The 13,935-nt window shown below is 31.7% G+C and overlaps 1 protein-coding gene across 1 annotated transcript; it reads left to right on the forward strand.

Moving 5' to 3' along the window:
- The first annotated feature begins 244 nt into the window (after window positions 1-244).
- Window positions 245-1,612, forward strand: LOC130976261 (UDP-glycosyltransferase 84B2-like). Its single transcript, XM_057901079.1, has one exon. It carries the CDS (start codon window positions 248-250, stop codon window positions 1,610-1,612), a length of 1,365 nt encoding a protein of 454 aa, XP_057757062.1. The 5' UTR covers window positions 245-247.
- The last annotated feature ends 12,323 nt before the right edge of the window (window positions 1,613-13,935 follow it).

The raw sequence follows: 13,935 nt of genomic DNA on the forward strand, positions 1-13,935 counted from the left end.
ACTCCTGAAAATTTTTTTTATTTTTTAGTATTTTTATTTTTACTACTAAAAATTTATTAAACACGCTAAAAAATAAAAAATATATAAATTTTTTTATTAATTTAACGACACCCAATCAAGCACTATATATAACATGTTCTCCTTCTTGAATCTCATATATGTATATGAAATATCGATTATTTTCTCATAGTTTTGATTCTCTTGTGCACTAAAAAAAATGGCCAACGACAAGAGAATAAACGTTCTAATGGTCTCACTACCCTTTCAAGGTCACATTAATCCCTTCTTAAAATTAGCCAAACGTCTTATTTCAAAGGGTGTTCATGTTACCATTGCAACCACAGAAAATGCACGCCATCGTTTACCCAAAATGCCAAATTCTCAGAGCTCAGAGATTCATCTTGAGTTCTTTTCTGATGGCCTTAGCTTTGATTTTGATCGTAGTGATCAAAATTCACTAATAAATTCTCTTTATACTAAAGGGTCTAAAAATTTGTCTACTCTCATCACCAACCTCACCAAAGCTCAAGAATTTTCTTGCATGATTGTTAACCCTTTTGTTCCTTGGGCTATAGATGTTGCCAATGAACATGGCATACCCTGTGCAATGCTTTGGATCCAAGCTTCTGCAGTGTTCTCTATTTATTACCGATATTTCAAGAACACTGATGATGATTTTCACAATTTGGAGGATCCAAATGAGAAGGTGCAATTACCTGGGCTTCCAACATTTAAGGTTAGAGATCTTCCAACTCTTATGCTTCCTTCAAGTCCTGATCATTTTAAAAGATTACTCATGCATTTGTACCAATCACTTGATAAAGTGAAATGGGTTTTTGGCACATCGTTTTATGAAGCTGAGGAAGAGATAGTGAAATCCATGGTTTCACTTACTCCTATTTACCCCATTGGACCACTAGTATCTCCATTTTTGTTAGGAGAGACAGAAACCAATGGCTTTAGTGTGGACTTGTGGAATGCTGAATATTCTTGCATAGAGTGGCTTGATAATAAACCAAATTCCTCAGTGATTTATGTGTCGTTTGGGAGTTTGATTGTGCTGTCCAATAAGAACATTGAAAACATAGCCACTGCTTTGAAGAACAGCAACAAACCATTCTTGTGGGTGCTGAACCCTGGGGCAGAAAATAAAGAAGATGATGCTGATGAATTAGCTTTTGAAATTCTCAAAGAGACAAAAGGGAGAGGTTTGGTTGTGAAATGGTGCCAACAAGAGAGGGTTCTCATGCACCCTTCTGTGGCATGCTTTGTTAGTCATTGTGGGTGGAATTCTACGTTGGAAACACTCGTCGCCGGCGTGCCGGTCATCGCTTGTCCTGAATGGACTGATCAGCCAACAAATGCGGTACTTGTATCAAATGTGTTCAAGACTGGAGTGAATGCTAAGTCTGAGGAAGATGGAGCTATCAATGCACAAGAGCTTCAAAGGTGCATTTGGGAGGTCATGGACGGGCCAAATGCTGAAGAGATTAAAAACAGAGCAATGGAGATGAAGGATTTAGCAAGAAAAGCATTACAAGATGGAGGTTCTTCTGATAAGCACATCAACCAATTCATCCATGATATGATCATTCACAACTTACACCCTTAAAATAGTAGGGGGTTTTAGTATGAATGTTTGGCCTAAATAAATAATTATTGTTTCTTTAATCAATTGATTAAGATCTTTTAAAATGCAAAACTGTTTTTTCAGCGTGGAATTAAAAAAAAATTTGACATATAGGAGAGACCCATTACATTATGTGTAATGACACATTTCTAAGTCAAATTAATGAAATTTTTAGTAGAGATAAATTATTAAAATTGTATCTAAAGTTTATGTCCGTGACAAAAATAATCTTAAATGATATTAATGACAAATACTTTTCGAAAAATTTTAAAATCCAATAAAAATAAGCAATTATTGAATATATATTCTCAGAAAATGTTAACATTATATTTTGATACGGTTTATTACAAAAATTATTAGAAAATAAGATATTTTTATTGTTAAAATTTGATAATGTTACGTCAAATAATCTTATTTTATTATTGTGAATTAATAAAATTCTGTTAAAAATTAAAAAATTCGATAGATCAAATTTTGTTTCATTTTTTTATTTTTGTGCACCTTCCAAATGATTATCAAAATATTTCTACATTTATATCAAATAGACAAGTTGTTTGTTAAATATAAAAATGAGTTTTCACTAGTAATTAAAAAAGTGATATTTTTAAAAATTTATCATGTTTTTAAATAATTTATGGATTTAATTTGTCGTTTATAATTTTTGAGATTATTTTTGTTAGTAGTAAAATTTTTGGATATCATTTTAATAGTTTATTTTTTTAAGTAATAATTTTTTTTATTTTTTATTTTTACAATATTTTTTGGTTTGACAGGTTAATGATTAATTCGCACGAATTAAAACTTTATTTAAAGATTTATCGTTGACTAATAAATTAATATATATACAAAATAAAATTTGAATTTTCAACATTTTTTTAAATAAACTAATAAACTAACTATTAAGCCAACTTAATTATAATTGTTTAAATACTAATGGTTGATTTCTGAGTCAAACTAGAGATTTATTCACTTCTTCTAAAACGTATAAGTAGCCAAGTTAAGTAATATACTAAATTAAATGTTTCCCTGAATAATCGGAAAGTCAAAAGTATTTTGAATTTGATTTTGAAAATTTAATGCAACATATATTTCAATTTCAAGGATTTAAGAGGTTAGTTGACTTATTTATTCATCCAATTAAAAATTGTTAAATAATATAACACAGTAAACAATTATTGCTATTTCTATTTTTATGGAAAATTATTTTTAGTTTGATTTATCAAATATAAATGAAATAATTTTTTTAAAAATATATTTTAAAAATTAATTTTGATAAATTATTTTTAAAAATAAAAATTTTAACGAATGAAATCTATATAATTACTAACTTCCTGATTTTTTTTTGTTTGATTTTATTAATAATAGCATTTAATATTTCGATTTAAAAAATAATTTACATACATTTTTTTCTTTCACAATTTTATTCTATCATTTTTTATAGTGAATAAGATTCATTTTATTCGAATTTTAACCCATCTAGAGTAAAAAGACGTGTATTCTTTTGATATATGACAATCATTTTTTGAAACAATCACACCATATTTACTACTATATCAAATTTGAGTTCAATTAAGAAGTTAATTTTTTAATTTATTTTTATTTTAAATTCTAAATTTTAAATTTTAAATTTTTTTAAAAAATAAAAAATTATTTTACAATAAAAAATAAATTAATATTAATTAAAGTTAATTTTCATATATCTATTCATCAAATTTATATTGTGTTGACTTATTTATTTGTTCTAGAATATTCTGCTAGACAAATATTTATGTAAATCACATTATGGGCTTGATTGTGTAAACTTTTAAAAAAGTATTTTTTTGAGTTATTTTTTTAAAAAGTTTTTTAAAAAAATAAAAATAATTTTATATTTAGATATCTTATAAAAAAAATTTTTATTAATTATGTTTGAATATAATAATATAAAAAATTTTATTTATTTATTATGTAAAAAATATTTTTTTAAAAAAGATATAAATTATAATTTCTTAAATTTTTTTTAAATTTTTAGTATTTTTATTTTTATTATTAAAAATTTTTTTAAACATACTAAAAAATAAAAAAATATAAAGTTTTTTTCTATCAATCTAACCATACCCAATCAAGTATTGTATATAAGACGTTCTCCTTCTTACTTGAATCTCATATATGCATATCAAATATCGATAATTTCTCATAGTTTTGATTCTCTTGTGCTCTAAAAAACATGCCCACATACAAGAGAATAAACGTTCTAATGGTCTCATTACCCTTAAAATAGTAGGTGAATTTTAGTATGAATGTTTGACCTAAATAAATAATTATTGTTTCTTTAACCAATTGATTAAATCTTTTAAAATGCAAAATGCAGCATTGATATCGTGGAATAAAACAAGAAATTGACATATAGAAGAGAACCATTACATTCTGTGTAAGGCTTATTAACTTGGTAAATTTTATGATATTGATTATTTGATGTCTAAATTTTATTTAAATTACCTTTTATAATAAATTTTAAATATTTAAAATAATTTATTTTTATATTTTTAAATTAAATATTATTTTTTAATTTTTTAAGTAAGTTAGACACTACCTTTTAAATATGATAACAGTAAACCTCACGAAATTAATAAATAATTAGTTAATAAATTAATTATTATTTAAAAGAATCACTACAACATTTTCAGGTTGTGGCAACATTTAAAAAGTGTTGTTTAAAAGCTGATAAAAGGTTGCTTTTGATCTATGGCAATACTTTTGGACCTAAGACAACGTTTTTAGGGGCGTTGCATATGCGGCCGTTGCCTTAGATCAAGGCAACACTTTTTTGCTTCAAAAGCGTTACTTTTGATGGCAACACTTGGTAAGTGTTGCCTTTGGTTGAAAAACAACAACATTTTAGAGGTGTGTTTGAGACAACACTTTTGCAGTGTTGTCTTTTCTCTCATATTTTGACCACTACTAAAAAGTGTTGCCTATTTACCATAAAATACAACCGTTTTACGTGTTGCTTATAAGTTTGAATTTGCAATCCTTTAAAGTGTTGCCTATTAGTTTTGAGTATGCAACCTTTAAAAGCATTGCCTTTTCTTTTGGATATGCAACTTATACAAGTGTTGCCTTTTCTTTTAGATATGCAACCATACAAGTGTTTTCTAATATTCAAAATATGCAACTAATAGAAAGGTTGCCTTTTTGACAAAAATAAAAATTACTTTTATAATAAAAATACAAAAAGCAATAAAATTTTTTGTTCATACATGTGTAATTATTTTAATTAATAAATAAGTTTGGACACAACAGAAAAAATTTATAAAAGAGACAAAATAACTAATAATAACATTCTAACTAAAATAGATATTAAAAGGTTCAATTAGTATTTCAAATACATATTTATCAGGTAGCTGTTCCTCTTAGAGCTGCAAACATTAATAATTAAGATCAGGCTCTTGTCCTATGAGGAGCTAATTGACAATGCAACTATACTCTTGTTGATTCTTGACAGTGTCATCAAGGAGTGCTACTTGTCGCAGTTGCAGTGGCAAGAGTAGTGATATCATTATGAGAGCGGACATTGACAGCTGAGCTAACCACAAAAGCTAAGTGATCTCTCTAAGCCCTCATTGCCTCAGCAGCCTCGACAGACTGCGTGGCCACCAATGTGGCTGCAGAGGCCATAGCCATGTCAATTTTGGCCATCCTCTCATCCTTGCTTGGTGCAGATGAAGCAGCCATTGCAGCTGCGATGGCTGCCACGGCAGAAGCCACTGCAGCCACTGAGATGGTAGGATGCAGCTGAGCATTGTGAGTTCTTGTTTCTTCTTTCTTTTTCTCCCTTCTGTCTCCCTGGCCATGCTAGTGAGTCAGTGCAAATATCTAGCATAACATCTGCAAATTCAAGATTAAAAAGAATTTAGTTAGTATATTACTATATCAAGGATCATAAGTAGAAAGCTTTGGTTCCAAAGCATATGGTCGAACAATACAAACATATAAGAAGGGAAGGCAAAAGACAACGTATCCACTTATTACCTGAGCTACTACCACAAGTAACCTGCACATATGTCAATGAAGCTTAGTTTTTATTATTGAGATGCATAAAATCTCTTCACCATAACAAAATTATCTTAAAGCTATACTGTTACATTAAAAAATCAAATCACTAATGATCTGACACTTGAGAATCACACCCATCGCCTCTCTGTGAATCAAATTCTACCTTTGCAGCTTAGTCTTGTTCATATTGAGATGATAAAGATGCTTTCATGATCCTGATAACACCAAAAACTATCTTTATGCCTAAGATCAGAATTTCAAAACAGTCGCACAATCACAAAATATAAAAGGAAAAGTAAAAACCTTGGTGCTGGATGGAAACAAACAGTGAATATTGTATTAGTTGTTCTCTCGTCAAACCAATCTTTTCTTCTGTGAAGTTCACATATCGTCACAAGCGCTTTCTTAATTCATGCTTTATCCTCTTCCTTTTGAACACAGACAAAGAACAAACACACACAAACATTCATTCAAATTGTTCAATAAGCACAGCCATCTGAGGACATCACACAGCCAACATAACCAAAAGGTTCATCTCAAATTAAATGAGTCCTATAGCATTAAAAACAAGACACTTTCAGAGCATGGTTCTTCGCTTTTTTTCTTATGCTTCTATTTCATGCACTTAATACTGTGAATTATGTGAGCTGCTAAAATAATAGATACTGGCCAGAACTATAGTTGGGGACTAATTGGAGTGTACTTGAGTACAAATGACCATATGAGACAGCGACAGTTTGCTGATTTGCATACAGTCATACAACAATTTCAGGACAATGTGGTTGTTTTGGGAGACTTCACTGCCATCTCAATCTTTTATAATTTTTTGTGATTGTGATTTAATGTGTTCCTTGGCATTGCTATTTTTAGTAATCATTTTATTTTAATCATTTGTATATATTGCTTCATTTATACAACTTAGTTGTTGGTAACCTTGTGAATAGTTAAACTTACTTGGCAGTAAGAAAATTTGCTCACATAGTACTTGTATTTTTAGACACTCATGTTGCTATGGAAGTCACTTGCAGCCTCTACTGCTGCCTCCAACTCTATTTGATTACTCAATCTGTGAAATTCATCAAAAGAAAATATATTAGTGATCATTACAATCTTCTTAAACATAAAGAAGATGCAATTCAGAGGTAAAGAAAAATAAAATAAAATTAAGTAAAGAAGATGAGAATCATACTTTGGAGACAACAAAAATGGAACTGGCTTCCTACTGAAAGTGGGGTGAGGAATTGCAGCCAAGTTACAGCTGATGCTGATATAAACATGTTTGCTTTCTTTTAGTGCAGTTGAGATTGCAGTGTCAAGGATCTAATGAGCATCTTCCAAGTTATTAACCACAACCTATTATCAAAATCAATAAGAAAACCTAGTTTAATTACACATTAAGCTCACATTTCAGCATCAAAGAATAATAATAATAATAATATATGCAATCCCAAATACCCCTTTAATTTCATATTTGTAACCAAACAAAAATCACAAAATAGTCTACCTATGGTGGAAAGATTATGCTATATATAATCAAGCATTGGAAATAATATAATGTCTTTCAGTAAAATAAAGCACTACTAGACATCCAGAACGTTTGACTTCAAACAAGGACGAGTGATCAACATAGAATAAAGTATCATGACCCAAATTGATGCATGTTTTCATTTTTCTTAAAAAATAATAATAAACAAAGAAAAAAATCATAGTGATGCAATCATATAATGTCACACGAATCATAATACGTAAATTTACTTTATAACTTTTTTTAAAACAAATGTTTTAATTTTTTTATAATCCATTAAAATAAAGGGACATGACACACCTCAAACTGAACTAACCAATTGTTTATCCCTTCTCCGAATCCCCTATCAAGATGGTAAGCTGGTGCACTCCCATCCAAAAAAACTGCAGAGTAATTTTTAGGGGGGTGGGGGGATTACCAAATATTATAATAAACTAATTAAAATAGAACAGCTCAATAAAGAAAGTTAACTTCTATCAGACGCAGCGAAAAATTCCTCAGCAGCTCCTTTTGTGACAGCATTCTGAATAAAAGTGATTGGAACATAAGAAGCTTCTGCCTTCAACAATAGAAGTACACAAAATAGAAGGCACATACCATTTTGTGCAATCCATCATTCTGCAACAAATCCAACAAATAGAATAAGGAATGCAAAGTAACTTATGTAGAAGTATCAAATGAGGGCATATATTGTTGTTAGTATTGTTGCTGTTATTGTTATTGGTATTTGTAGTACCTTTGCTGCAAATTCCAATCCCTCACCTGCCTTTCTCTAATGGTGTCACTGCAGCAATGTTCCATACAGACAGAAAATTCAGTTTACTTAGTGAAAAAAGAAAGTAAAGACACAGTAAAATTCAGTTTCATCTACTGATTTTTCAACATATTGATAATTAAAATATAGGAAACAAAAAGACAACTAGTAGAAAGAGAAAAAAGCTTAGTGAAAAAAACTTATTTTTTTAAAATTTACATGTGATTTTGTGTATGTATCTTCAGTGATGTGGTAGAATTCCTGCACATCCAAGGGTTAATTTCCTCATACTTCCTGAACATTGACAAGTGAAAAAGAAATAATTAATTAATTAATCAATTAATTAGAATTATCAAGTTTGATAAGATATATCATAAAGAAATGCGTTGAATGAATGCCTATACGATGCAATGAGCATGGAAAAAACACCGATAAACTGAAACAACGAGCATGAGGAAGCAGAGTTTATAGATAGGAATTTATTTATCAATGTAAAAAATGGAGAGAGAAAGAATCTCTACTGCACATAACACATCAATAATTGCTTTATTTTCACGAAAGTTCTAAGTATAACAGTTTTGACCACTAACATGAATTCAAGTATACTGAGAGTTGAAGAACTTGTCAAGAAACTCTCTTGAACTTTGCTGAATCTATCAACCTCTTCCTCCTCCCTAAAGAAGTAAGTTCAATTAAGCAGAGAAAAAGAAAAAGTGAAGGTAATTAGAAGCATGGTGAAAAACCTAGCAGTAAATTGATTGAACCAGAAGCCATCTCAGCCAACTCCAACACCTACAATAACTATGAATCTAATGTTAAGTTCCCTAAATTGATATTCCACCAACAATAATTAAATTCCAAGCCCTAAAATTGACATCATTTAGTGATTAAAGCACAGGCCGGCGAATACACAATAACAATAAAACATTGCAGTGATTTAATAGGATCATAATTAATTAAACAGTAATTTCTCATCAAAGAAGAAAAACTTTCATTACCAGAATTTCTCATCAACTTCAGCCATAACAAAGCTGAGTAAAGCAAGGAGCCTATCTGTGATGGAAAGAGCACGAGCACCACGGGGGAGCAGAGCATATCAGCACCTAGCCAGGGGCCAAGCAAAACGTCACAAGTAGAATAAGGCGAGCAAATTGGAATTGAGCAGAGCAAAATTCAAAAGCTCAAAATGCAGAGCGACGAACACGACGGTGATGCGAGCAGCGACGAGCACAAAGGAGCGCGAGCAGCAACAAGCACGACGGCGCGCGAGCAGAGACGAGCACGACGGCGACGCGAGCAGAGAGGAGCACGACGACGACGCGAGCAGAGAGGAACACAACTTTAGAAGCAACGATGAGGAAATGCAGGGCAGCGACGAACACAACGGCGATGCGAGCGACGAACACGACGGCGATGCGAGCAGCGATGAGCACGATGGCGACGCGAGCAGAGAGGAACACAACTTCACAAGCAACGATGAGGAAATCGAACAAACAAGGGTAAATTGCGCAGAAGGGTTTGAAATGGTTGTGGTTAGGGTTTCTAATTGGAAATAAGGCTTGGAATTTTGTTTTGAACTCAGTAGGATTTGAATCAGTAAATAATATATAAATCATAAAGATGTATTTTGTGCTAAGTTAAAAGAAGGAAAAAAATTTTTTGTTAAAATATTTGGAAGGAAGGTCAAAATTTTAGAGAAAAAATTTTAATTGAATTTTAGCAACATTTATAATTAGAAGCTTATTAAAAATATAAGAACAACACTTATAAAGTGTAATATATATGTATCACAAATGTTGTTTGTTTAATTTATAAAAGCAACACTTTTTAATTGTACTTTAATTAATCAAAAGGGAACATTTATGGTGTGTTGTTAAAAAAGTGTTACCACAGCTTTATTTTTATGTAACAAATATTAAGTGTTGTTTTTAATTAGTTTAGACAACATTTTTTAACTGTTATTTGCAATACATGTTGCAATAGCTAAAAACTGTTGTAGTGAATTAAAAAAATTAATTTTTATAATTTATAAGAGTAGAAGTATTAAAAATATGAATTTCGACACTAATTTTAAAGATTTTAGTCCAAAATCAGACTAACAAACCAAATCGATTAAACCGGACCCGAACTGAGCCCAAGAACCCAAAGCCCACTTATATAAAAAAAACTTTCCTTATTCTTCTCAGCCATTCAGAAAGCATAGCGAGGAAAAAGAGAGAAAGAGAGAGCACCATTTAGTTAGGGGTGTCCACGAATCGGATCAGATCGGATATGGCGAAAAATTCGATCCGATCCGCACAATTCTCATCGGATCAGATTGGATACAATATCCGCATTTTTCAATGTCGGATCCGATCCGATCCGATCTGCACATTTGCAAATCGGATTGCGGATATATCCGCAAGATTAAGCTCATTTTTTAATTATCTTTTTAAGTAAAAAGTTCAATAAAAAATATTTCTTTCACACTTTTAAACCTATTTGTTCCTAAAATACATTTAATCAATTTTTTCCTAAATAACAAAAGTAAAATAATACAATATATAAATAACATGCTTAACAACTACTAACTAAATTACTAAAACATACAAACTACGAGATAAGTAAATATAATAACAAAGATTCCAACAAACACTTCCAATAAGTGAAAACAAGTAAACAACAAGCACTAAAATACTAAAAGCCTCATTTAAAATAAAACAGCAACATAGTACCTCACTAAAATCTAAACAATCTGAATCTGCAAATGCTTATCAACTATCAGCAGAAACAAAACAACTTGATCCAAGATTATAAGACACTAAAATCTAAGATTGTTGAAAGAACATTGAGAATGAAGTTTCTTGCTACTTAAAAATTAAACTTAGATCGGATATGGCAAAAAATTCGATCCGATCCGCACAATTCTCATCGGATCGGATTGGATACAATATCTGCATTTTTCAATGTCGGATCCGATCCGATCCGATCTGCACATTTGCGAATCGGATTGCGGATATATCCGCAAGATTAAGCTCATTTTTTAATTATCTTTTTAAGTAAAAAGTTCAATAAAAAATATTTCTTTCACACTTTTAAACCTATTTGTTCCTAAAATAAATTTAATCAATTTTTTCCTAAATAACAAAAGTAAAATAATACAATATATAAATAACATGCTTAACAACTACTAACTAAATTACTAAAACATACAAACTACGAGATAAGTAAATATAATAACAAAGATTCCAACAAACACTTCCAATAAGTGAAAACAAGTAAACAACAAGCACTAAAATACTAAAAGCCTCATTTAAAATAAAACAGCAACATAGTACCTCACTAAAATCTAAACAATCTGAATTTGCAAATGCTTATCAACTATCAGCAGAAACAAAACAACTTGATTGTTGAAAGAACATTGAGAATGAAGTTTCTTGCTACTTAAAAATTAAACTTGAGCCATCCCTTCTTAAATCAGCAGGCAGCAGCCATCAGCAACAAACATGAATAGTGTATTTCTATTAAAATAATACATATTGAAAAATTAGTAAAACATGTTAGAATAAATTGAACAAAAAACAGTCTAAGTTATAATACACTAATACAAGTACTTAGTTATAAACTTATAATACCTAAGATGGTTCAGGAGGATGTAATTGACTTTGAACTTCAGGATCTCCAACACTAGTAACTCCAGAAAATTCTTTTCAATTAAACAACCAAATATATCAAAGCCAATGGGATAAAATAAAGAATAAAGAGGAGCGAAAAATAAATGAACCAATTCATTATATACCTGAATCAACCGCAGCATCTCCTTCATCAAGCTCAACCAAAATCTTAGCAGGTTTTAACCAATTTTGAGTACAAATTAAAGCCTCTACAGTGGTGGGACTCAAAGCACTACGATAAAGGTCAAGGACACGACCTCCGGTGCTAAAAACTGACTCGGACGCCACAGTAGAAACAGGAATGGCTAATATATCTCTAGCCATGCAAGACAGAACTCGATACCTCAGAGTCTTTCCTCTCCACCACCTCAGTATGTCAAATCCACTAAAATCTTCCGCCACTTCATCTTCCAAATACCTATCCATCTCATTCTTCTTGAGCTCACTTAACTTTATCCTTTGTGTTTGTTTCCACTTGCTCATAGGGTCTTCAATCATAATGCTATCAATGTCACTCGTGTCTAAACTAGGATTTGGTGTAGTATCGGAAGAAAAACTAGTATCTTAAGTATCTTCAGGGGGGCGAGGATTCCATATGGTATATTGCTCAAACAATTTAGCAATAATATCCTTCAATTTTTTTAAGATCCTTAAAGACTTTTCACCTTCACCATACATCTCAGACAAAGTGAACTGAATATATTCCAACTTATAACGGGGATCAAGGAACACAGCAACAAGCACTAGATAATTTAAAGATGGTTTATTGGCTTTGTCACTTGAAGTGAAAGAGGAAGAAGAGTAACGGTGATCAGAATCATCCCAATACTTATCAAACTTAGCTTTCATAGCTGATGCCATCTCACGCAACACCAAATCATCACTTACAATCCATTTATTCAAAGTGCATAATATCTTACACAATACATGAAAAAAAGTATTTGAGGTGACATTCAAAGAACTAGAGAATGAAAGAGTTGCATGATAGAAAATTTGCAAAAACTGCATGAAAATACAAGCTCTACTCCAATCTTCATCAGTAGGAGGCCCCCCCTCATCGTCAACATATCTCTCAAAATGAGCATCTTCTCTCGCAAGCCGAGCAAATGCCCTTTCAAACTTTTCAGCCACTTCCAACATCATATAGGTAGAATTCCACCTAGTTGGCACATCAAGAATAATCATTTGACGACTAGTAATGTTTGCCTTAAGTGTGCACCTCCTAAAGCTTGCTAATCTAGATGGAGAGGACTTCACAAACATACAGGAAGTTCTTATCCTAGAAATAGAAGAGTTTAAATCTTTTAAACCGTCGCAAACAATTAAGTTCAAAATATGGGCAGCACATCTCAGATGGACAAATTCCCCACCCAACATAGTACAACCATTCCATTCTCGCATAATTCTAACCAAAGTATTCACAGCAACAAAGTTGGCACTAGCATTATCTACAGTTACAGTACAAAGCTTCCGAATACCCCAATCTTTCAGGCACTTCTCTAACGCTTTTCCTATGGTAGGACCAGTATGATCAGCAATCAAGTTAAAAGACAATATTTTCTTATTCAACGTCCATCCATCATCAATGTAATGAGCAGTTACACACATATAGTTCATGTTTTGAACAGACGTCCAAGTGTCACTGGTTAGAGAAATCATCTGATGGTTCAACTCTAAGAGGGATTTAAGTTTGGTCTTTTCCTCTACATACAATTGCATACAATCTCTAGCAACTATCTGACGACTTGGGATTTTAAATTGAGGTTGCATCTCACCACAAAAGTCCCTAAATCCAGTATTTTCTACAAACTTAAATGGGAGTTCATCAATTATTATCATCTTACAAAGTGAAAGCCTACACCGCTCCTGGTTAAAGTCTACTGCCTTCAATGTTGGTGGCTCATCTAAATTAGAATTTGTGAACACAAGGATTTTTTGTTTTTTTATCAACTTGATTATCTGGGTTCTTCGCACAAGTTCCAATGTGTTTTTTTAGATTAGAGGTGCCATCCCTACGACTATGACATTGTAACCATTTCAAGCAATGTTTACATTGAGCTTTAGTTTCTTCCACATTTTTTTAAAGTGATCCCAAACAATAGAAGGGGGCCTGCTAGCCTTTCGTTTACCTGGCTGGCCTGTCTGTGTCTCTGTCCCAGTAGTAGGAGCATCACTTGAGGCTGGATTAGTCACTGATTGAATCCTAGATACATTGGTCCATTTCAAATCCTGGAGAGGATTGGACCGGTGGCATATCGGATGGCTCTACCACCTTATCTTTCGAACCTGCACGACGTGTTTCACGTGTCGCAGCTTCGGAAGTACACTCCTGATGCTA

This window comes from Arachis stenosperma, chromosome 1 (assembly GCF_014773155.1).
Source record: "Arachis stenosperma cultivar V10309 chromosome 1, arast.V10309.gnm1.PFL2, whole genome shotgun sequence".
NCBI lineage: Eukaryota > Viridiplantae > Streptophyta > Magnoliopsida > Fabales > Fabaceae > Arachis > Arachis stenosperma.

Bases quoted from the DNA above. Each gene is read 5' to 3' on its own strand.
- LOC130976261 (XM_057901079.1), top strand. From the start codon at position 248: ATGGTCTCACTACCCTTTCAAGGTCACATTAATCCCTTCTTAAAATTA.